This window comes from Anomaloglossus baeobatrachus, chromosome 5, assembly GCF_048569485.1.
Source record: "Anomaloglossus baeobatrachus isolate aAnoBae1 chromosome 5, aAnoBae1.hap1, whole genome shotgun sequence".
Lineage (NCBI taxonomy): Eukaryota > Metazoa > Chordata > Amphibia > Anura > Aromobatidae > Anomaloglossus > Anomaloglossus baeobatrachus.
The window spans coordinates 147,041,681-147,068,541 of record NC_134357.1 but is presented as its reverse complement, the minus strand read 5'-3'; the positions used below and the strand labels follow the sequence as shown (position 1 = coordinate 147,068,541).

The window sequence follows — 26,861 nt, the reverse complement described above, 5'->3', positions numbered from 1 at the left end:
GCATTTTATTGATGCCATTTTGAATGCACAGAGATACCATGATGAGATTCTGAGGCCCATTTTTGTGCCATTTTTCCACGACCATCACCTTATGTTGCAGCATGATACTGCATTTTTGCATGTTTCAAGGACCTGTGCATTATTCCTGGAAGCTGAAAACATCACAGGGCCAGCATATGCACCAGACATGTCACCAATTGAGCATGATTAAATGCTATGGATCAGCATTTTCGACAGTGTGTTCAAGTTTCTGCCAATATCCAGCAAATTTGCACTTCCATGGAAGAGGAGTGGACCAACATTCCTCAGGCCACAATCAACTACCTGATCAACTTTATACGAAGGAGATGTGTTGCACTGTGTGAGGTAAATGTGGTCACACCAGATAATGACTGGTTTACTGATCATCCCTATACTGTAAAACTGCATATTTTGGAGTGCTCTTTTACTGTGGCCAGCCTAAGGCACACCTGTACAATATTCATGCTGTCTAATCAGCATCTTGATCTGCCACACCTGTGAGGAGGATGGATTATCTCGGCAAAGGTAAACTGCTCACTAACACAGATTTAGACAAATTTGTAAATAATATGTAAGAGAAGAAGGCCTTTTGTGTACATAGAAAAAGTCTTAGATCTTAGAGTTCAGCTCATGAAAAATGGGAGGAAAAACAAATGTGTTTATATTTTTGTTCACTGTAGTTTTATGAAATAAGATTCAGTATCACCTGTGTTGCCATCATTTAATCTTCTGTCCTTTCTGGGATTTTCAGTCCAGTGGCTAGTCCTATCAACAATTGACAGCTGTAACAGAGCCTATTAGATAGCGGGGAACCGAGGCTCCTAGGCCGTCCCTCAAGCTAGGGGGCGCTATGCTATCCCTAACCTGAAGGATACTCCTGATGGGGGGGGAAGGTTTGAGTCTCTTTCCAAATTGTGAAAAAAAAGACCTCGCCTCACCTCACGTAGGTGCTCTGGAGAAAATAGTCAATGGATAGAATAGAATAACTCCGGCACACTACTTATTTCCCATAAGAACCAGGGAGACACAGTAAATTGATTTCAAAATCTTTTTCTTTTATTTTGCTTGTGAGAATGTGAAAAAGTGCTGTACAAAAGTCCGCCAAGTCAAGTGACGTTTCGGCCAATTGGCCTTCTTCAGGTCAACACACTCAAGTGATTACTCACGATCAGGGGCTAGAGACTGAGATAGCGCGTCCTGTGGAGACTCCACAGGACCTGCGGTACAGCCCCGCAGCCCCTCTGACACTCGCCGGTGGTTACCTGGACTCCCACCTTCATACCCTGGACTCCCTTCCTATGCCAAATCATTGGAGCCATAGGCAACTACCTGGGTCAGGTCCCACTTTACTCCATATACTCCCTGACCATATCTCAGTCTCTAGCCCCTGATCGTGAGTAATCACTTGAGTTTGTCTAACAAAAAGGTTTCACCGTACAGTACTTTAGATAGAATGTCAGTACATTATCCTGACTAGCAGCTGTTACAGACAAACATTTTTAACATAGCAGCATGTAATGAATAAATAATCATAAAGTGCTGAGTGCATAAGTGGATACAGTGCAATTATAGCAGCATACAGTAATACATGGAATACAGTAATTATAAAGTGCCAAGTGCAAACAAAAAATGAGTCATGAAGCTGCTATAAGCACAATGTGTATGTGGAATCCACTCTGTCACATGCCATCAACACAATACAATACATAGCAATGTACAGAAAGCTGCTTGCTGAGTGCAAGAAAAAGACAGAATCCCCAGTTAAGGGGACCCCGCATAGGAAAGAGCCCCCTAAAACCTCCAACGTACATTTCGCAGAGTCAAATACTACCCCTGTGGACACCGCTTCATCAGGGAGGGAAGGCGAGGGTCAAGTCATTAGTAAGTGGAACAATGTATTACGGGTCAACTTAATTGAGTTAAGTGTCTAAATCAAACAATAAGCAATATTACAAATTGAATAGAGTGTTGGTTATTGTAATGACATTGTAGATATTATTTTTATTATTTTTTTTTATAAAGCTCTAAACGTCCACAGTATTTAATGAATTTAATCTGTACATTTCTATTATATTGTTTTATGTTTCTCTTAGTCTGGAATAGTTTATGTAAATCGACCTTTGGATCGAGAGAAAGTTTCAGAATATAGACTAACTGTGACTGTGAAAGACAATCCAGAAAATATACGCAACTCAAGAAGGGTAAGTGATATTACCTTAAAAATTTAAGACTAATATGGCTATGCTTGGCTTGACATTTTTTTTTAAAGGTCACTGCTGCTTGTATTGTTTCTTTGTTACTCCTCCTAAATACCGGTATTTAGAAAAAAAATGGATAACTGTGTGTAACCAATCGGAGGTGTACACCTCTACACTATCTGACACTAGCTTCCTACTGCATAATCTGAATCACAAGAAGAGAGCAAGAACCGGTAGAAAGTCTAAAAGTTACTTTTACCTTGTGACCTCAGATTTACAGCCAAGCTTCCATTCACAGGAAGTGTAAGGAGTAAAGACCAAGCAGTTCTAACCAGGCCTTGCACACATCCAACCAGTATATAGGCCTTGCACACATCCAACCAGTTATCCTGCTTTGCACTGATGAGAAGCAAATGCCCAAAAACATCTGACTGAATATGAAGGTTTTGGTTTGCCTTCTTATCGTAAATCATTTGCAAAGATATTTTAGAGTAAATTTTGACTTTGCTTTTAGAATTGCTATATCTAATTGGTGATAATAGAGTTCCTTCTATCTTCCTTTGTGAAGAGGGTGTTTGCATACTTAGTTTTCCAGAGGAGCATTACATGGCTTATATGTCACCCTATGGCATCTTGGCATCCTCCTAAAGAGAAACCCATGATCCTATCCGTGTATTCAGACTATATAGAGAAACACCCTTTTTCCAATGGTAATGGTAAAATCCAGCTGTCAATTTATTCATACATTTTCAAGAAGAATACCAGAGAGCCTGCACAACACTGTATTAAAATTTGCTCCAAACAGGTTTTCATGTTGGATAAAACATTTTACTGAAACAGACATTTAAAAAAGGTAACCTGTTGCATTGAACATGCCGTCCGATCTGTAGTTAACATGCCATAGACAAGTAGAAGCTGAACAAAATGATATAGAGGTTTGTTGGAAAAGATTCAGTATAAGGGCTCTTTTCCACTTGCGATCTTCATGTGCGAGTGCGATCTGATAAAACATTGGATTGCACTCAAACATGTGTTAATCAATGGGACAGTGTCCTCTTGCTTATCTTTCTTCGACACGAATCGTGCTTTCGGTGCAATCATAGCATGCTGTATTTGGCAGCGAGTCTCGGCTCACGCACCCCCATACAAGCCTATGGGGGCATGTGAAACATCGCACTGCACTCGCATGTTATGCGACCGCAGTGGGATGTATGCAGAGACAGACAGCGGAGGAGATGGGGAGAAAGTGCTCCCTCCCTCGTCTCCAAGGCTGTGATACGATCACAAGATCCCATCACAGTCGCATGACCCTCAGCTGACACAGCAGAGGGACATTAGCATATCGCTTCCGATGCTCTCACATCGGAAGCGGTACGCAAGTGGAAAAGAGCCCTAACTTGTATTTTATTCTTTGAAATCCCTAGTGTTTGTATGCATATTAGTCCAGTGGGCGGTCCTACTGAGTGGTTGACATCTATTGCTGCATGCAACGTCATACAGGTAATACTATCATTCTCTGAACAGTGCTGCCTACTGGACTCGTATGCATACGAACAAAAGGGGATTTCAAAGAATAAAAGACAAGTTATACTGAGTTGACTTTTCCAACAAAAATATGTATTGATCTGGCTATCTTCTCTTGCTTTATAATATTCTGTGCGCAGATCAAATACCATTCAACATGACACATTCCGTTTAAAGGGAGCAGTTTTGCCTTTATGCAAATAAGCATAAGTTGTGTCTCAGCTCCTTACAGTTCTTAAGATCCATTTTTGTTATTTCTAAAAGTAAATTACATCTTCTAATCAAATCAAATTTTAGTCATTGGTTAAATGGACCTACTGGGATATTCATTCAGGTGCAATAAAATAACTATACTAATATATTCTTGCACATTTAAGCAGTATTGAACATTCAGCCTGGGCGTAGCCTAGCCCTAGTAAAAAACTACACATGTACTGTACTGGAAGGCTTGGAAGCTGAATTACAGTGATTTATTTGACCACATGTCATTTTATTTTGATTTAATGGTGAAGGGACACCAAAGGGCTGGCAAATTCATACCAGCCCATCAACCGTAGCCAAGAGTTTCCTGAAATGCCAGTGCACGGCACTACCTTCTTTACTATTAGAAGGCTAGAATTTTCATAGTATTTCCCTCTACAGAGTAATTTTATTGTTAGCAAGCAAGCAAGCTTACAACGCAAGCCCTTCAATCTTAGGTTTGGTGCATATCTATCTATTCTCTCATAAGCTAAAACATTTGTTGTTATTAAGTTTTCCAGGACGTTGATGTTTATAACTTATCAAATTGGTTAAGGTCCAGCTCTCAGCAGCACCACCATTTTACCTGACTGAAGGCACTGTGGTATTGCAGCTCAGTTTCATGTGCTTGAATGGGATCATTATGTAAAAAATGGAAGAACGAGTCCTTATGGACAATAAGAGATAGGTTTTCTCTTCATCTGTCACATTGTCCCTTAGTGCCGGTTCTTCATTTTATGATATATGTAAGTTGCATCCTGACTGGCTAGACGTGGGTGTATGTCCCAGTGCTTTTATATAGTATGTTCTGTCTGGTTTTTTTTTTACCCATTTGGCTCATTCACGGTTCTTTTCATGCAATGGTTGAAGTAAAAAAAAATTTCATGCCACCAACATATTGTATGAATCCACTTACTTGTCTTTATCATATGATTTTAAGGTTCTACATTCTGTTAATTTGTCTGTTCACTTGAATGAGACTGGGCCACAGCTTCAAAATCTACAATGCTGTGCCTGGCAATACAGAAGGAGACAGTGGTTTTTCCTAGTGGAAAATTGGAAGTCCCTGAAAACCTCTTTAGGCCTCTTTCACACATTCGTGAAAATCCTGCACGTTTTTCACGGACATGTCAAAGATGCGTATTGCCCTGCGTGAGCCATGTTTATGGCACATGTGTGTTCTCCGTGTGTTATCCGTGATAACACACGGAGAACGGGAACTTTCTGCTCACCTTTCCCTGGCGTTGCTGTCGGAAGCAAGTGACAGCAGCGGCAGAGACAGTAGGGCTCGAGATGGTGATTAAAGGTTTTTTTTTTCTCAGACACGTGTGTTTTCTCCGGTGCGTGTCACATAGAACACCTCTGTGTGGTCCATTTGCGTTCCGTGTGACACTTGTGATGCCGGAGAAAAACGGACATGTTGACGTGTGGAGCACACGGACACACGAATGCTCCACACGTACACACGGTCCATGGCAGAACACGCATGTGAGTGCAGACCCATTGATTTTAATGGGTCTATGTGTGCCCGTGTCTCCGGTACATGAGGAAAAGGACCAAACACGTACCAGAGACAAGGACGTGTGAAAGAGGCCTTAGATAGAATATGCCTATCACCCACAAAGTAAATCTGACAGCAGCCATTCATTCTTTTAACTGCAGAAGCTCCATCTCATGCTGGTGCATACAAATAGTCTACATAGAGGCACCACTGCCACCAGACACCACTGAGGGGAATATGAAGCTCCTGCCCTACATATGCCTGGAGCTTCTACGCCTTCTTGGCACCATCCAGATGTCCTCCTGCTAGTGTATGGTTGTCTGTAGCTCAGTAGAGCAATCACCTTTGTACAGGCTGGATTGCAGAAACAAGACTATAAGTATACTGTCAAATTTACTTTTTAGAAGGAGCATGATAGGTTCTCTTCAAGCAGTTGTGACATAGATTAACAGAAAGGTATTTCTCTAGACTATAAAAGTAAAACAAATGTAATTTCCCTCGTACAGGATTTTGACTTGTTCATTGTGACAATATCCGATGAAAATGATAATCAGCCAGTGTTTTCACAAGGATCATATCGAGCTGAAATAATGGAGAATTCGCCCGCAGGTAGTATAGAACAGTCATACGAATGAACAACACAACATACACACACAGCTACCTCTTACCTAAAGTGAAATTGAATATATGATAGATTGTTTTCTCGTGATGTATCCATAATGTTATTATTATGTCAACTAGATTTTTCCTGCTTGTTTTAGTAAATATATATGCTTTACGCTATTGTAATTTGATTTCAAAGACTTGGTGCGAATCAATTCAATAGAAGCCAGTCCATCGTTCACGTCAGTCACCTGTGGCCACTGGATGGAAACCCAGAGATTCGGCTGTTATGTCACCAGATTCAGCAACTCTTCTTTTGATTACCAGTGCATCATACCACAACAATGATGTTGCGTTCGGCTGGCAAAGCCACGGATGCCATCATGCATAAAACAATTCTCAGGGCTCCCGTCTGCTGACCATAGCTTACTGTCGTGGCCAATGGACCAGGTCGTGAAAATCAATTCACACAAACTCTACTTACTAAGTATAGTCAGTAAAATAAAATAACATTGAAAGCTTTAGTTTAGCATGATACACACCAAGAAAAAACTGGAACTGTTACATTCTGACATACAGCTCTTGTACCCTTGTTATTTAATTGTTTCAATGATAAGGCTTGATTTTGTGTAATATATTAAATTATATATAAAATACTATATATAAACATTAAGTTTAGTTTCCAGACAATCTCACGTATTCTAAGGATTCAGATGTTGCTCTATTTAGAGATGCAAGAAGACAATAAGAAGACTTAAGAAGATACAGCAATCTTAAAGAGATGAACAACAAAATACTTGATATTAACTCCTAAATTGTTCATTTACGAAGGGACTAACTTTATTTCTCCTGTAGGAGTTTAGGATTATGAGGGTTGATTCAGTCTGCTAGGGCTTCAACAGCCTGAGTCATCGCTAAAACATGTCACTGGGTCTCATCACGTAATCGTCATTCACAATTATTGTTTGTCGCAAGTCATGTGAGGTGTGACCTGTCAGTAACTGGATTTGATAGTGTTGTCGTAATCTGCAGAAGTTTAGTAGGAAATCCATTTTCGGGATGTTGACTCTCATATTTTATCTAGGAACAACCATCAGTGTCCTCAATGGGCCTATTTTAGCTTTAGATAATGACTTAGGACCTAACGCTGTCGTGTCATATCGGCTTCTGGGACTTCAAATGGATTTATTTACCATGAACAACAGCACAGGTAACAGGCTCATTTTTCATTTACCCCTTTATTAAATTAATGTTCATTTTTGCAATTGAATTTTTGCCTTAAAAGGTCTAAATTAAAAATTCCTTTTAGTATACTGGGGAATTCTGATTTAAAGGGAGTTTCTAATGATAGACAATAATCAACTATTCACTGGATAAGTAGTCAATATCTCTTAGCTGGGGTCCACAAAATTGAAACAACCATGACAGTGATATAACTACCATCCTATTGGCCGTGGTGCAAAACATGGACCTGGGCCCCCAACTGCATGTTGGTCAGATGGACAATGATACTGTAATAATGTTCACAATCCTGTAGTAATGCCCCCTGTTGTTACGGTTGCTGCGAGCACTGGAGACTAAGTCCAGATTTCTTGCTACTGCACATGTGCGAGCGCTGGAGACTAAGTCCAGATTTCTTGCTACTGCACATGTGCGAGCGCCGGAGACTAAGTCCTATCTTGGAGCCATTGCACATGTGCGGGTGACATCATCGCTGACACGAGGTCACATGTCTCTGACACCTTCTATGCCGATTGGTCGCTGGTCATGTGCTTGTGATGCCTTGCTCGGTGATAGGCCAGCATGATGTCACTCCTGTCGTTCTGGCAGCGGATTGGCTCTGGTGTCCTCCATCTTGGATGAGGCACAGAGTCTATATAAGACCCTGACACACGCCCCATGGTGCTCAGTCCTCTTGGTTCATGCATAAGAGTAGACGCTCTGTGCGCGTTCCTCTAGGCATTCCTCTGTCTATGCTAGGTGAGCGCTACCGGCAGGGTAGCGTTCTTATACCTTACAGCTTCGGCTGCTGTCCGTATCCTTACCTCTTAGGGGAGCGGACATAGGCAGGTGCCTGAGGCACATGGTCTGGCTGGGCCTTGTGGTTCGACTCGTAGGTGGACGTTGCCGCTAGGGTAACGTTCCTTATACTGCGACTAGCAGTTGTTCGTATCCTTGCACACTAGGGGAGCGAACAGAGGTAGGAGCTTTGTGCGGCTTACGCTGCTGTTCGTCTCTTTTGCACCACTAGAAGAGCGGACCTAGGCAGGTGCCATATCTAGTGGTTCGTGTCCTCGCACACTAGTGGAGCGAACGCAGGTAGGAGCTTTGTGCGGCTTACGCTGCTGTTCGTCTCTTTTGCACCATTAGAAGAGCGGACCTAGGTAGGTGCCATTTCGCACACATTGCCTTTGTCTCTGTGATTATTAACAGAGATCATTCCACACACCCTCCAAGTAAGGGAGGAATTGCTTTACTTTCTTATTATATCCTTCTGTGAGTTAACAGAGGTATTGCACTCTGCCATAGTCTGCAGCAGAGTCTTTGCACGGTGGACCCTGACTGTCTGATACTCCTTTAGGTTATTATCAGACAGCCCCCCGTAACACCTGTCTTGGCTCCTTTCTTTTATAATGTCCCTTTTCCTGGTTACTATCCTGTAATAAAGTCCTCCTTTGCGATCCCTATCCTGTAATAATGTCCTCTTTCCTGGCTCCCATCCTGTAATAATGCCTTCCATCCTCTAATAATGACCCCAATTCTGCAATAATATTCTGTGTACTGGCCCCCCATTCTGCAATAATGTACTTGTGCTGGCATAATGTCCCACTTTGGGCCCATTTTCTCCAGTACCAAGAAAGAAATGATTATTCACACCTTCCCGCACTCCCAAGACAAGCCACATTCTCTTCTATAGCCAGCAATTAATGCAGCAGATGACTTATGTGTGCCGGTACAGGGAGCACATGACGAAACTGTCATTAGCTGCCCATCACTGGCAAGTCAGCGTCTGTTGCTGACCTCTGATTGGCTAGCAGCATGTATTGTAACACAGGGAGCCAGCGGGTCTCTACACCGCAATACATTTCAGTTGAATGTGCATCTAAAGATGCATATCCTGATGAAATTGCCATCAGCAGGCCCCTTTCCCCTGACCACAGAGAGTGCTACCAAGATCTTTATACGCTTATGACCACTGGTTATGAGAATGGGGACCCAAGTCTCCTGTTCCTCACTCCTCATTGCTATCAGGATTGATTAAGCAGCATGATAATGCATGACCACTGAATTTATGTCTCTAAACCTGACCTTTAGCCGTCAGTCCCATAAGCAATCACTGGAGAAGCAGTTACATACTTGACTAGGATACTCCTTTCAAACCCGACTGCAGTGGGGTGGCACAGTGTCCAGAACCTCGTTCTTGGTTTTAATTTTACAAATTACACTGTAAAATGCCCCATACCGGCAATCGCACCCTAGGTAGCCTTTTGCTTGGCCTGCCTTTTTTTTATCTCATCCACTTGTTTAAAGTCTTGGATGATTTGAATCATAGAAGATGAATAGTTTGCAAAAATATAATCAAAATAGAAGATTAAAACAGTAAGAAAGAATTTAATATTTGTATTATTTTCAGCAAACTTCACAAGCTTTTATCCCATAATTGTAAAATGTGTTGGATCATTTAGATGCTATTTTAGAAAACAATGTTTTTTCAATGATATCGAAGTATGAATTGTACTGCTAATTAAATATTAAAATACAATTGTGTAGACTAGTTGGATAAATGTATTATATGGGAATTCATTTATTTGCAGGTATTGTTGCTGTCAGGCCAGGAAGAATTATTGACAGAGAAGCGTACCCTGTCCCAGTCCTAAATCTTACCTTGGTGGCAGAAGATATTGGCAAATTGAACAGCACAGCTGCTCTGATATTATCGATATTAGATGCCAATGACAACAGGCCTGTCTTTAGTAGACAAAGTGTAAATGTACGTCTCCGGGAAAACAGTCCTCCAGGTGAGTTACTTACTATAATAATTCCGTAACAGTTTCTTCAAGTAAAACTCAAAAAAATTATATCATAAATGTCCATTGATTTTAATTGCCCCAAGCCCTGATTCACATTACCAGCAGAAGCGGCCGGCCATCTCATTTGTTTGGGGGCCTTACACACATAGAGAGTGGGATGATCTGTGTTGAATTTTAACACTGATGCCTTTAATCTAAAAGAAGGTTAAGCAGAAGAGTCTGGTAGTGGCTTACTATACTCTCCCGATTGAATACAATTGTAGATAAGACTATGGTCACTAGTATAGATGAGCAAGTCACTTTATACAATCCCCATTCCACGGTCCAGGTCAGTACTATCAGGCTGTGGACAGGACCTGCTTAGTCTTCTTCAGGGATCCCACGTTCATCTTATGATGTACTGGTGCTTCGTTACCTGTGTGGGGCACAGATGACATCACACTGGACCATCTAATCAATTGCCGCACAGAACCCGTAAGGTTACGAAATTTGCACAGATCCTGTCCATGGCTAGAAAGCACTGATCTGGACCATGGAACAGACTTGTGTGAAGCGATGCGACCATCATTAATCAGTATAGCAAAATATCAGTCAAACGAGTGTTTGGCCAACAGTTATTTTACACATCTGCACCTATGCAACAATGCTACCCTTTTCTTTTGGTAATCAACTGATGGTGCATGCATAGATAAAGCAAACATATTAACAGTACAATAGGACTATGTCATTAATTCATATTTTAAAGATTCTGCTGAAAGTGTACCTCCAGTAGTGAATGAAAATACATATGCCAGGCTACTTACAAGTTATTCTCAAGTTTGAAATTTATCCTCTATACATGGAATAGGGAATAACTTCCAGATCGCAGGTGATCCAACTGCTGAGACCCTCATTGAGCATGATTGCCCACCACTTCAGGGACAAGGGGCCCTTCAAAGCTCTCACTCTCGAAATCACTGAGGGTCTGCTCTCTGGGACCCTTCTTGTGCATGATTGGCCACCACTTCAGGGACTTGGGGCTCTTCAGAGCTCTTGTTCCTGAAATTGCTGAGGGTCCACCCCTTGGGGTCCTCATTGCTCCTATTTTACCACCACTTTAGTGACATGGGATCTTCAGAACCCTTCTTCTTGGGATTGATGGGATCCTACCACTGGAGCCCTCTTTGTGTATGATTAAGCACCCCTCTAATCACATGGAGCTCTTCAAGCCCTGGTTCTCGGGATTTCTGGGGGATGCAGAGGTCGGACCATAGGGAACAGGAACTTTTCATCTATCCCATCAATAGGGTTAACTTTAAAACTTGAGAGTACCTCTATAACATTGGAATGTAGGCTAGGAGACAGTGCCTAGTGGTCATTGTACTCCTGGAGCTCCATTGTCAGTTGCAAGAGCAATATATGTTGATGATAATCTACATTGCAATTATCAGGCTTATATGAATTTTAATGTAAAATTCCTCATATTCTTTAAGGTGTTTTTAGTACAGTGTTTGAATTACCCAGATACATAGTCGGCTTCTGGGCCCAATTTCAAAATCTCTAACATGGCCTTGATCCAAATGCTAACTGTGCAATCCCTTTATCGTTGCCTCTAATAATGTCATTAAAGAGCATAACACCAAACTACTCACTGTATTTTCAGCGCCTTTAAACTGGAGGTTCTGGCAAAAGATCAAATTGAAATTGCTAGTAATTCTAGTTTTACACTGATTTGATACCTTTGATAAAGGTTTGCTGCTGGGAACATGCCACAATTCTATAAAACTCTAAAAGCTTATGCTGTATATTTCTTACATGTAAAGAACAGTATGACAAATTTTCTGTGAAAAACAGCATTGGAACAAAAAGTATAACTGAAAAGAAAATGAAATGGAAAATTGTAATGGTAATATTGACAATTGCAGATTGTTGCATTCTTTCATGCACATGTACAGTCCCTGACAGATGTTCTGTCGCTTATCCATGTTATGTAAATAAAAGCTTATAACCTGACTTTAAATTCATCCATTGGTTTTTATAAATTACTCTTTTGAAAGCTGAAACCCTCCCAAAGTTAGTTTAGGTTATGAAAATAAAGTTGCTGCAAAGCTGAAATATTGATCATTTAATGAACACAGAAAGGTCAGATTTTGGCAAGACAAAGGTTTTGTCACCTTGTCATATAATGCACCCAATCCTGGTTTACATCCTCACCTGTGCTCACTAAATGATCGGTTAATTAGTGGATGTGTATAAAAAAAAAAAACAGCACCCCAGACCTTCAGTTCAACTGCAACTTGACCTCTGACAACATGCCAAAAATCCACCCTTCGACGAAAGCCTTGATTATCAAGAGGCTGAAGACCAGATCCACTGCAGAGGTGGCTGGCACCTTTAATGTGTCTCAGCGTCAAGTACAAAGAATTACAAAAAGATTTTAAGAGACTGGAGATGTTTTTGACAAGTTCAGGTCCGGCAGACCCCCGCAAGACAATTGCTCAGGAGGAATGTTTGTTGGTTAAAAATCTAAAGTCAGCCCCTCTTCCACTGCAGCAGAGCTCCAAAAGGCCTGGTCACCTCAAGTCCCTGTGTCAACTACAACAGTTTGTAGGATTCTGTCTCGAAATCACTAAACAAAAAGGCAATTAAAAAAAACGTGTGGCATTTGCCAAGTCCCCCAGCCTGCTAAACAGATGGGCACTGGAAAGTGGCAGAAGGTGGATTTCTCTGATGAATCTTCAATTGAATTACACCACAGCTGCCGCATATACTGCAGAAGACCTACTGGAGCCCGTATGGATCCAGAAAACAGTTAAGTTTGGTGGTGGAAAGATCATGGTCTGAGGTTAAATTCAGTATGGGGGTGTTCGAAACATTTGCAAGGTGGAAGGCAATATCAATAGCCTAAAATATCAAGAAGTATGTGCTACCTCTTACATTCCCGATCATAAAAGGGGTCAAATTCTGCAGCAGGATGGTGCTCCATCTCATACATCCATCTCATACATCCATCTCTACAACAAAGTTCCTCCTGGCAAAGAAGATCAAAGTGCTTAAGGTCTGGCCAGCCCAGTCACCAGACATGAACATCATTGAGCATGTTTGGGGTAGGATGAAAAAGGAAGCTTGGAAGACAAAAAGAAAGAATCTAGATGAACTCTGGGAGGCGTGTAAGACTGCATTTTTTGCTATTCCTGATATCTTCATCAATAAATTGTATGAATCATTGTTGAACCGCATGGATGCAGTGCTGCAAGCTCATGGAAGTCACACAAAATATTAAATATGGCTCTAATAGCACCACAACTTCATTCACTAATGTTATGCAACATATCTTTGTATTAGAAGTTAATTATTTGTTTGAATTTCACATTACTTTCTGTGGGCGACAAAACTTTTGTCTTGCAAAAAGCTGACCTTTCTGTGTTCATTAAATGATCAATATTTCAGCTTTGTAGCAACTTTATTTTCATAACCTATACCAAATTTGCGAGGGTTTCAGCTTTCAAAAGAGTAATTTATGAAACCAATGGATGAATTTAAAGTCAGGTTCTAAGCTTTTATTTAGATAACATGGATAAGTGACAGAATGTCTGTCAGGGACTGTATAATATACAATGTATATGATTGTAGTATAGTTTTTACATGTTTTAGAAACAAGGAAACATATTAATTACGTTTTTAAAAAGAATTTTCATTTTTTAATCCAGTGGGTTAAATGTAAAAACTCCTGTAGTTCACAGAATAACATATTCCATATTTCATTTTCAGATTTATATTTAAATGAGCTTTTACTGATGTTTACTGATGTTTATACCTTTTATTATATGTTTGGTGACCTAGAAAGACAAGCACAGCACTCAACTAAAGATTAAAAATCCTTTTTAAGGATGAGACTGGATCAACTGTCAAGGATTCTATACATCTACACAAGCAGAATCATAGCTAGATATTTTTTTCCCAATTCACTACTCTTAGAACAGTATCTTATAGTGCATAGCATCTGGGGCATGGGAGTATGTAGAAATCATGGGGTCCCATAGCAGACGTTCTAATTGGGCACCCCAAAAAAATACAAAGTATTAATATTCCTCTGGATCACATAACAGCAAATATTTCAACCTTTCAGCCCTTTCAAAATAATTTTTCTCCTATTGATTTTAATTTCATTCCACACATAAAGTATGATGCCCACAAAAATGCCCCACAAACACTGTATGACACCCCCACAGTGAATTCCTCTACAGTTCCCTCCACACGCACAGTATGATGACCCATAGTCATCTATGTAGTATTATGTCCACCGTGTACTCACTAATTTAAAAAAAAAAAATAAATAAATAAAAAATACTCACCACCCCTCTGTTCATGGCTGCTCCGGTCTCAGCAGGGTGTGTTCTGAAGCTGTGTCTTTACTGCTGTGCATAGTGGGCACGATGATCTCAGATGCAGTGGGAGAATGATGAAGGATGGAGTGGTGAGCTCCCTCTTTGATCATTGCTTTCAACTGTATCAGCATCTGTGTGTGATGCCGAGTGGGGGGTCCAGTATCGGCCCCTTGTTGCCATTGGCTGTGCGCCACTGATATGGGACTGTATGTTGATCTCCGTGCATATGGATTTATACATTGCTCATAAAATTAATTGAAATCTGTATAAAGTTAGGGCAACACTACTATACATTGCCAATGAGTCACGGTAAAATCACAACCTTAAAAGATTCCTACAGCAGAAACTCTGTAATCAGCCTAAAGCAAAATGCAGCATATTGGGATGTTTTCTGGTAGCTTTAGTATTGCTTGCAATTTTGTTTCCCTTTTAAAAACATAATGGGTGTTATTTAGACATATCTATAGGGATTGCCACTTCTTGATATGTGAAAAAGTTAATTTAGGCTTATGATTACTTAAATGTTTATTGAATTCACAAAACTAATGCAATTTTACTAAACTAAAAAAATGTGCATAGAGACTCTTATAAGTTAATATTGTGTCATTTTATTTTATTTTATTAGACTATAAAAAAGTGCATTAAAGCAATGAGCAATTAAAAAGTGGGAAACCAGTAGGTGGCACCACAACTCAATAAAAAAAGAAGGGGAGAAATCTTGCACAAGAAAGAAGGAGATATCAATGCACAGAGACAATAAGAATAATATATAAGTCAAAATTACAATAATAGTAATAATTTATTAAATGTGAATATGGTTAAAAGGAATAGACTTCCATGTGACATAGATGGCAAGAGAACAAAAATGGCTGGTAGCTTTCAATGCATAATGATGATAAAAAAGGGAGAGAAAGGGAAAGTAGGAATAAGGATGACGTTACTTCCTGCACAGTGTGGTACCAGGCCCCGTCGTACGTTTCGGCAAGAATGCCTTCATCTGGGCATGGCATCACACCTTCAGAAGCATATACAGTATTTATATCCTCATATAGCCAATCACTAAATGAATAGCTAGTGCTGCTAATTATGGCAGGTGAAGAACAAAATCCCTCCAATGGGAATGGAGAGCTTGGAATAATTGTGATTATGATAACCGCTCTTATTGAAGTCTTATAGATATTTATATGATGCCTGTTCTGATAGGTGCATGGCATAATGACAGGGACAGGACCGTGCACATCACAGCGGAGTACTATGAACATACAGTATATAATGTATATATAAGAGTGTAAGTTTTTATGTCAGCAGGGTCATCTCTCCTGTAGAGTGTAAGCTCTTATGATCAACAGGGTCCTCTCTGTCTCTCCCGTAGAGTGTAAGCTTTTATGGTCAGCAGGGTTCTCTCTCTCTTGTAGAGTATAAACTCTTCTGATCAATGAGGTTCTCTAGTTCTTTCTCGCTACTGTAGAGGTTAATGTCTTAAGGTCAGCAGCAGGGTCCTCTCTCTCTCTCTCTTTCTCTCTCCTGTAGAGTGTAAGCTCTTATGATCAGTAGAGTCCTCTCTTGTTTTTTCTCTCTCCTGTAGAGTGTAAGCTATTATGGTCAGCTCCCCTCTCTCTCTCGTAGAGTATAAACTCTTCTGATCAATTGGGTCCTCTCTCTCTTTCTCTCTACTGTGCACTGTACGCTCCTATGATCATCAGGGTCTTTGCTCTCTCTCTCCTCTATGTATATTTTCCAAATAATTACAACATTTCTAGCATTGAGATTTGATACATTTATTTGTCGCAAATCGAATTTTGGGGGAAAATTTGGTGAAGGCGGCGAATTTCAATTTCAAAAGGTCTGCTCATATCTAGTAATAACTATTAGATCACTGAGGTCTGACCACCCAAACCACCCCCTGCCAAAACAGGTCTGAATGGAGCTGTGTTTGTACATGTCCAAAACTGCTCCATTCACAATATGAGACTGACAAAGTTAACAGAGTAGTGGATAACTAACTCCATCAGTCCCATAGAGATTGAATAAAGTGGCAACATAATCTTTTTGGATTTTTAGAAATTTATTAAACAAAAAAATAAAAACCTTTAAAGCAAGTTAACTTTAGTGATGGTTTGCCTATCATGCAAATTACTGGGGAACTGAGATTACATATGATCATCAATGATCACTGACTGCTACATCACATGTAACAAATATGATTCTTTTACTCTGGGTTTCCCCTTTAAAGTGGACAAGAGAGCGGTTGTGAGAATGAGAAGTTCAGTGAAGTTAGGAGGGAGGGAATAAATGGAATAAGGAAGTTCGATTGTTAAGTGAAAAATAAGCCCAAAACATTTTTTTATTAATTCATATAGATAAGGGGTTTTTTTTAACAAGAATTGGGTGTACAGTTTGTAATATAGTAAGGAATATTCTATATTTCACGTGTAACCATATTTTTAATAATGATATCATGTAATGTTTGATTGTATAATAGTATTTGCCATTAATTCACATCTATTCTGATCTATTGCTCATACAATTTACTTTATTTGAATGCACTCTGGCTTATAATCTTTGTCAATTTTTCAGGGTCTTTCTCAAAAAGTTAAAAAACTTTTTGGGCAACTTTATTACTTTACAGTTTAATTTAAACAGGTTGCCCACTACTTTAACATTGATGGCCTATCCTTAGGATAGGTCATCGATGTCTAATCGTTCGGGGGGTCTGACATCCGGCACCCCCGCCAATCAGTCATTTTTGGTGCCAAGAGTGGCAGCAGGCAGCTAGAAATGCTCAGTTCCGGAGCTGTTCTGTCTTCTGATAGTGGCCATGACTGGACAAATCCGCCTCCCATACAAATCAATAAAACTTCCATTTAAAGTAATCCTAACTGATATGTATTTGCATGTTTGTATTTGTAGTAGGACAATATAAAATTATAAATGTGTGTAAACAAAACTATAACTGATTAAAAAAAATGTCCTCCAGCTTTTTCTGTTGTGCAGGTGACAGCCACAGATGCAGACAGTGGACCAAACCAACAACTAAGCTACAGAATTGAAAGCGGTGCTCAAGATAGGTTTCTTATTGACGCCATCACGGGGGTCATACGTGTTGCCAATGTGACTGTGGATCGGGAAGAAAAAGATGCCTATAGGCTGATGGTTGTGGCCGCTGACCATGGCACCACTCCACTGTCTGGAAGCACCACAGTAAATATCCTGATTGATGATGTAAATGACTGCCCACCAGAGTTCATTAATCCAGTCCAAACTGTGAGTGTCTTAGAGTCCGTTGACGTGGGAACAATTATAGCGGACATGACAGCCATCGACCGAGACCTCAACCCTCGTCTGCAGTATTACATTATTGAGATTTTGGCCACCGATGACACCAATGCAGTTGTGCCTAACCAGCAGGCTGCTTTCTCTATTATCTTCAACACAGGTATTTTCTTAAAATCTTTTGTTTTCAAGGAATTTTTTCAAATAATTCTGAATTGACAACCATTCCACTTCCTTCTGCATGCCCCTCCTTTTCTCGCTAATCTCCTCCTGCCTTCCTGATCCCCTTACTACTCTTTACCTCTCCCTATTAATAATTCTCTGCTCTCTTGTTTTCTGCTAATTGGAAATATCATGGTACTAACCAAATAAATCTTTTCTTTTCTTTCTGGCTCACAATCCTGAAGGTTTGATCTGTATCTCTGTAAAAGCCTTCCCTGTCTGACTCATTCGTTGTCCTCCTACATCATCATCACCATCACCATGATAACTGTCTACTGGTGCACTCTCATACTCATTGCTGGCAAGGAAGGTGTCCTAGTCATCTTAAAGGGCAAGTGTCCCTTTATTGGTTGTTGCTAAGCCTATGCAGACTGAACTTGGGGTCGCTGTAGTTTTCTAGAAATAAGTAGTTATCTTCAATAACTGTATGAAATTTTAGGAAACCTAAAGACAAATAACAAAAGACAACTGCATATAAAGTACACTATACTGATTTTATAGTCAGTGACTATAAATGGCTATTTACATAGGACGGTATAGCGTTTTTGTACCATTATTTGTGACATTCTCTGTTTCTTACCTTTCTAGGAGCTGTTTTGGTAAATTCCCCTTTAAATAGAGAACTAGTGGCTACATATGACATTGCTGTCTCTGTTTATGATAATGCAAGTGAAGTGGTTGACCGATCGGTCAGTGTCCCAAATGGTAAGTATTCTGTATCTTGTTGCATGAACATAGTTAGAATGATTAGTTTTGGGTATCGCGAATCTGCAACTCTAATCTAATACGGACTACACAGAAGAAAATACTATCACTATTTAATCCATTATAATAACCAGCCAACTATCCAGAAACTCCAGATCAGTTTGTACAAAAAGGGCACTATTTGCCCTTTCCTTAATAATTTTTTTAGGGCATCCGTGATTTTTGTTTTTTTAGAGCTGAAGAAACTTTATCAGATTACTTTGACTGTAGTTATCACCATTTTATAGTTTACAGTGAATGTAGCTGATGTCCTCATATCAGAATTACGGGCAGTAGACAAATATCACTTTCAAATATGATTTATTATGTTTTTTCATTGTGTCCATAAAAAAATATTGTCTGTCCTTGATTTTTTCATCAGTTGTCTAAAAAAAAAAAAATTCAAATTGGTAACCCTGAAAATATACAGTCATGGCCAAAAGTTTTGAGAATGCTACAAATATTAATTTTTACAAAGTCTACTGCTTAAGTTTTTCTAATGGCAATTTGCATATACTCCAAAATGTCATAAAGAGTGATCAGCTTAACAGCAATTACTTGCAAAGTCAATTTTGGCTAAGAAAATGAACTTTAACCCCCAAAACACATTTCAACATCACTGCATTCCTGCCTTAAAAGGAGCAGCTAACATTGTTTTAGTGATTGTTCCATTAACACAGGTGTGGGTGTTGATGAGGACAGGGCTGGCGATCAATCAGTCATGATTAAGTAAGAATGACACCACTGGACACTTTAAAAAGAGGCTGGTGCTTGGTATCATTGTTTCTCTTCAGTTAACCATGGTTATCTCTAAAGAAACACGTGCAGCCATCATTGCTCTGCACAAAAATGGCCTAACAGGGAAGAGTATCCCAGCTACAAAGATTGCACCTCAGTCAACAATCTATCGCATCATCAAGAACTTCAAGGAGAGAGCTTCCATTGTTGCCAAAAAGGCTCCAGGGCGCCCAAGAAGGAGCAGCAAACACCAGGACCGTATCTTAAAACTGTTTCAGCTGCGGGATTGGACTACCAGCAGTGCCGAGCTAGCTCAGCAATGGCAGCAGGCTGGTGTGAGTGCTTCTGCACACACTGTGAGGCGGAGACTGCTTGAGCAAGGCCTGGTTTCAAGGAGGGCAGCAATGCAGCCACTTCTCTCCAGAAAAAACATCAGGGACTGACTGATATTCTGCAAAAGGTACAGGGAGTGGACTGCTGAGGACTGGGGTAAAGTCATTTTCTCAGATGAATCCCATTTTTGACTGTTTGGGACATCTGGAAAACAGCTTATTAGGAGAAGAAGAGGTGAGCGCTACCACCAGTCTTGTCTCATGCCAACTGTTAAGCATCCTGAAATGATTCATGTGTGGGGTTGCTTCTCAGCCAAGGGAATCGGCTCACTCACAATCTTGCCTAAAAACACAGCCATGAATAAAGAATGGTACCAGAATGTCCTCCAAGAGCAACTTCTCCCAACTATCCAAGAGCAGTTTGGCGCCCAACAATGCCTTTTCCAACATGATGGAGCACCTTGCCATAAAGCAAAGGTGATCACTAAATGGCTCATGGAACAAAACATAGAGATTTTGGGTCCATGGCCTGGAAACTCCCCGGATCTTAATCCCATTGAGAACTTGTGGGAAATCATCAAGAGATGGGTGGACAAATAAAAGCCAACAAATTCTGGCAAAATGCAAACATTGCTTATGCAAGAATGGACAGCTATCAGTCAGGATTTGATCCAGAAGTTGATTGAGAGCATGCCAGGGAGAATTGCAGAGGTAGGAAGAAGAAGGGTCAACACTGCAAATATTGACTTGCTGCATTAACTCATTCTAACTGTCAATATAACCTTTTGGCACTCATAATATGATGGCAATTATATTTCTGTATGTGATATAAACATCAGACAACACAATTAAAAACCAGAGGGCAACAGATCATGTGAAAATATAATTTTGGTGTCATTCTCAAAACTTTTGGCCATGACTGTAGAATTACAGATCAACACCCTAAAATCATAAATTAAAACCCAATAGTTTTTTTAAAAAAAAAATAGTTAACGTAATCTTAGGGCAACAAGGGGAATCTTAGGGCAAACTTGTGGGCATTGCAGGAAAGTAGGGCAAACGAATAATATCAATAATTTAGGTAAGGAATCAGGAGGCTGAGGGATTGGGGGGGAGGGTTTACTTACTACTTGTTCCCTAAATGATGACCCTTGTATTCGTGGAGATTGGCCCCCTAAAAGTCGATATGGTGACCCCACTCAATGGAGGCTGATCCTCAAATGTCCCTTTTTCCCTGCACAAAGCTAAATAAATATATCAACAATCCTAAAAGGAATAGAATAAATACCTGATAAAGGCCTGCTTAATACTTAGCTTTATCCAGTGACAGTGCAGATATAATGATGCTACCGAATGAATCAGCTCCTCTTTCGCAACGCGTTTCGCTTTTTTCAATGACTCAACACATGTTCCCTACAGCTATGGAGGATTGAACCCATCTCCTATGGATCTCCGGAAAACCCCTATTTTATTTTAAAAGGGGAAAAAGTGTTGAGAAAGGGGAGCTGATTTATTTGGCAGCATCATTGTGACTGCGCCGTCACTGGACAAAGTTACATTTGAGTGTCCGCTTTTGTTGAGTGGAGGCACCATATCGACTTTTAGGGTGGTAAACTCCATGAGTAAGTAGAGTCATCATTTAGAGAGCAGGTAGTAACCACTGATCCCCAATTTTCCCCCCTCCTGACTCCTTAACTAAATTATCGCTGTTATTCCTTTGCCCTGCGTTCCTGCAGTGCGCACTATGCACTAAGATTCACCTTAACTAACTTTAACATTTTTTTTTAATGTACTGAAAAAAAATGTTGGTTTTTAATTTACGAATTAAGAGTATTAACTTGTAAGACCTTAGTTATTATTGCCTTTCTATTTGACCATTAGGGTCTTTCATGCAAAAGATAAAAAGTAGTCTTGCATGGAAATTCTGTAATGTCCAGTTCACAATGTCAGATTCATAATCTCCTATCTCTCATCCACAGCCAAACTAACAGTCAACGTTCTGGACGTCAATGACAACACTCCCAGATTTCGTCCTTTCGGGGTTACCGTTTTTTCTCAGAGGATAATTGAAGGTGCTACCCCTGTAACCACACTGCTCTCCGTGTCTGCTGTTGACCCAGATAAAGGACTCAATGGTCTGATTACGTATTCACTTCATAACCTTGTGCCCGCAGGATACGTACAACTGGAGGATAATATGGCAGGTATAAGAATACAAAGTCAACTTCCCAAGCCATTTCCCAACATCTTGTAGAAAATCTAGAGTATTAAACACATAAGAATCCTGTGTATTATTTTTTACATAACAGGAAAGATTATCGCAAACCGTACTGTTGACTATGAGCAGGTGCAGTGGTTAAATTTTACTGTTCGGGCCTCAGATAATGGTTCTCCTCGTAGATCTGCTGAGATTCCAGTTCACCTTGAGATTGTGGATATCAATGACAACAATCCTATCTTCAGCCAATCGTCCTACCAGGTAAATGCTGACTGTATTCTGGAATATTTGTATATATAAATATATGCTACAATATCCCTCGGGATCGATAAAGTGTATTGTATCATATTCAAAGTGGTCTGTCACAAGATTTCCCAATCATAAGTCTGTACATTATTTCAAAGATCTCATAGGCCTAATGAAGCTTGTGTACTTACGTTTTTTTAAAAAAAAAAAGTCACTGTCTGAATGGTTGCAAAATCATTTCAGAATTTTTTTTCACCTGATATTGAGATGAGTATGTAGAATCAAATTCTCATACACCAAGGAAAACATGAAACAATATGCAGCCATTCAATACCAACTGTCGCGCTAGGTACAGTACTCTCGATGGGCGTCAGAGGTCTATTTAATAATGTATACAGATTTTTAATTTTTAATTGTACAATCTGGAGGCAGAACAACTTTAACAACATTGTATGCACAACTGTGTGCAGACAGTAAATATGATAATTCTCGTAATGGTCATAAGATGGCTAGATCTAGACGAAAAGTTGTTTTTTTCCTTACACTACGTGGATAGATCTAATACCACATGCATTTTAAACTCAGCATCCATATCTATATGTATATATGGATATATCTATAGAGGAGTTGGGAGATATACCATTCGGATGAACTAGCTTTCATCTGACAGCAATCTAAAGTGTATGGGCACCTTAACGGGTTATTTCCATATCCGTAAATGGGTATTGTTGTATTGTTGAATAGTGCTTATAAATACAAGCAATTTTGCAATTTACTGCTTATTATAGTTTTCTACCATTCTTTAAAGCTATGGACGTTTTAAAATTTTGTTTATAGCTCTTTGCCTTGAAAACCGACCACCACTACTAGACAGCAGAACATGTGCAGTGCTTACAAGCTCTTTTCTATAGACCTTGTAAACACTGTTTTAAAGCTGGTAGCGCTGTAACATTCTTATTATGACCATCTTCAGTGCTGTGCTTACAAGCTACACATCTGTAGGTATGAGATGCACACAATAAAGTGTTAACATTTCAAGAACAACTGAAAATGATTTGCACTGTCTGACAATACCATTATAAGGATGTGATATCTTATTAAGAAGAGATGTATAGACTGAAGCCTTTGTAGATGTGAAAAATGTATACTCAACATGCTGCAGAAGGGAGTCTTACATCATGAAGTTTTTGTATGTGTTGACTAAAACAGGCAATAGACTGGTTCACTTTCGCTCATACCTGCCCCCCATCCCTAACCCCACCCTCCACATACACACGTATGCTTGACTCAGGAATGTGTGCATTGGAAACAAAGAATAAGCCACAACCAGTGACATAAATAAACCTGACCCATTTTTCACACATATTCCGCTATTGGGAGTCTGGGCATCACCACTCACATATGATGGTCGAAATCTATACGTTTAGCTCCACTCAGGTAGTATTTTTGGCCACAGTAATATTTTAGTAAGGGGAATCTGACAGCAGGTCTTTGCTACATAATCTGAAGACAGAATGCTGTAGGGGTTCAAACACAGATTTCAGCTATGCATCTCTTTTCAAAGTCTGTGCTGTTGTTTATCTACAATGTTTGTTTTATCTTCAGGAGATTATCATTGCTAGACTAGTTCAGCTACAGCAGTGCATGAGCCCTAGAGACACACCCCTACGGTTATTAGCAATTTATTGTCTATAGCCATTTTACGTATAGAGCTTGATGTTGTAGGGAGGGCAGCTTTCTCAGTTCTGCTATATTGCTAAATATAAAACCTCTAATTGTGTCAGAATGACTGCACCCAGTAATCTAAGTGATACATTGTTAGATTCAAAGTCTCTTTGCCTACTTCATGCTGTTCTCAGATGAGCTAGCAAAAACCTGCTGACAGATTCCCTTTAAGATGCCAAACACAGAGGAGTTTTACGTACCTATTGGCTTACTGTATATTAATATATATTATTTTACCAAGCGTCTACCATATAACTTGCTACTTATAGAAAGGGAATCAACTTCTTTGACAAATCACCTTTAAGACAAAGATGATTTAAAGGTATCCCCCATCCTCTGGAAATCTTTGCCCCAACACGTTCAATTATCCACCACATTTGGAACGTTAAAGCGAAACCAGAAAACCCATCTCTTCAGAAAAGCTTACAGCCTGCAATGACCTACCTGCCGCCTCACCACCACCGGAGCTGCTGAAACACCCAACCTACTGTCGACTCCCCATTATCTTGCAGATGGTAAACCCGCAAGACCCTCTCTTCTCTGTACCAGTCTATCACTATCAGTTTGTTCATTGCAATTTATATTGAATTTTGTATGTAACCCCTTCTCATGCACAGCACCATGGAAATAATAATGCTCTAAAAATAAATAATAATAATCATAATAAAAAATTCACTTTTTAAATACCACTTATGCAGTATACATATGGTTATAACTACAGATGAGCGAATCTGAGGTTTAGTGTTCGGTGTTCTTACCAAACACAGACTTTACAGTTCGGGTTCGGAGTTTGTATTCTTTACGTATGCAAACCATTCGCCCGAGCATCGCTGTTCTCGGGTATGCTGAGTACTCTGCTCAGTGCAAGCCACTTGTGATTGGTTTGCACTGGGGTAACAACAGCAAGATTGAATGTAGTGTGCACCAAAAAAAACATTTGAAAACCTCAACCACCCTACCCTGGAAGTGATCTGTTTATGGCTGGCTGCAGGTGGGCGGAGACCCGAACTGTCCAATCAGTGACCTCCATTGGGGTTCAGGTCAAGTCCTGATCCTAATCCGAACTTTATCTAAAGTCCTGCTGAGTCTGCTGAACCGAATTTCCACGGGTTCACTCATATCTAGTTATAACCTACATAAAAAAAGAATAGGATACATTACAAGACATATACTAATCCTAATTCCTGTATTAAATTCCAGAACTACAGTATATTACTTTTATTCATGCTTCAGAAGTGAAATCACCCATCAGTCCTTTTTGCTAGAACACCTGCATAACTATACAGTAATATACACAGGGGCAGACATATCATTGGTGCAACTTGTGCAGCCGCATAGGGGCCCAAGAGGTAAGGGGGTCCATTTCTATCTCCAAAGCTGGTGGAGTTGCGCATTTTCATGTGTTATTGGACTGAAAAGGGCCCATATATTGTTTTTGCACAGAGTCCCTTTCATGACTCTGTTCGCCAGTGATAGTATGTACCAAGCTTGTTAACGGTTTCTAATAACAAGCAACAAAATTTTGAATGCGGCTCTGGACAACAGCAGGTTTGGGTCTAAGGATCATAATAAGATGAGCAAGTATGGACTGTAAAATGGTGTTTATACATGAACATAAATTTTGATATTATCACATATTTCAGACAAATGTTACCTGCACAAGGCTGGAGTTAATGTTGAATTTGCAGAGGTGCTGACAGGATGCAGCTCTTGTTATTTGTGAGACAGGATATACATATTTATGTCATCAGGTCACACTGAGACTATATTTCTACATGACATATATATAATAACATTTTTATAAGAAAAAGTTATTTTTACATCACAATATTTATTATCCTATATTTGTATTCATGGTAGCCTGATACAGTTAATATTTTAACAGGTTATCCTTTTACTCTTTGAATAACTTTTAGGGGGCAGATATAGTTAAGCGAGAGTATGTAGATGGCAATATATGATTCCTTTGCTTCTTACTGAGACATTCTTCCTTTGCTGAGATCCACTAATACTTTCTCCAGTCAATGTGCTATTTTATTGCATAGGAGACAGCTAACCTGATGTATGTAAAAATATGTATCTTCTAATCCAATTTCTACATTTTGATTGGCCAAATCAAAAACTTTCTATGCTGTCCAAGAAAACCTGACTACTTGTCATCAGTCAGTGCTACAGTATATTATATGTTTTTAAGCCTATATATATATATATATATATATATTTTTTTTTTTTTATTAAATTATTATTACTGAATTAGTATTACCTAAAGAGGTTATCCACTACCTGAACTATAATGGCGTATCTTTAAGATAGGTCATCAATGTCTGGTCGGCCAGGGTCCTACACCCTGCACTCCCACTGATCAGCTGTTCTCGGTGCCGGCAACAGGTGGCCATAAATGCTCAGTTTCAGAGCTGCATTGCCTTCTAATAGAGGCAGTGGCTGGGTACTGCACATCTGCCTCCTATTAGTTTGAATAGGAGGCGAATATGCAGGACTTGGCCACGGCCTCTATCAGAAGATGGAGCAGCTTTGGAACTGAGCATTTCCAGCTGCCTGCTTCTGCCGATGGCACTAAGAACAGCTGATCAATGGGAGTGCCGGGTGTCAGGCCCTGGCCGATCAGACATTGATGACTTATCCTAAGGGGCACTTTGCACACTGCGACATCGCAGGTGCGATGTCGGTGGGGTCAAATTGAAAGTGACGCACATCCGGCATCGCATGCGACATCGCAGTGTGTAAAGCCTGGATGATACGATTAACGAGCGCAAAAGCGTCGTAATCGTATCATCGGTGCAGCGTCGGCGTAATCCATAATTACGCCGACGCGATGGTCCGATGTTGTTCCTCGCTCCTGCGGCAGCACACATCGCTG

The 26,861-nt window shown here is 39.9% G+C and overlaps 1 protein-coding gene across 3 annotated transcripts in view; it reads left to right on the top strand.

The window, feature by feature from the left end:
- The window catches only part of CDH23 (cadherin related 23), a 1,872,161-nt gene that overhangs the window by 1,672,490 nt on the left and 172,810 nt on the right, over positions 1-26,861 (top strand). The window contains exons 42-49 of one of the 3 annotated variants that reach the window (XM_075348971.1): positions 2,115-2,222; positions 5,991-6,093; positions 7,172-7,297; positions 9,903-10,106; positions 17,463-17,921; positions 18,569-18,685; positions 21,774-21,998; positions 22,104-22,273. In XM_075348971.1, the coding sequence (XP_075205086.1) occupies positions 2,115-2,222; positions 5,991-6,093; positions 7,172-7,297; positions 9,903-10,106; positions 17,463-17,921; positions 18,569-18,685; positions 21,774-21,998; positions 22,104-22,273 (1,512 nt within the window). Of the gene's footprint in view, positions 1-2,114; positions 2,223-5,990; positions 6,094-7,171; positions 7,298-9,902; positions 10,107-17,462; positions 17,922-18,568; positions 18,686-21,773; positions 21,999-22,103; positions 22,274-26,861 lie in introns of those variants that run through there. The other 2 variants (XM_075348968.1, XM_075348970.1) reach the window with 2 other exon arrangements.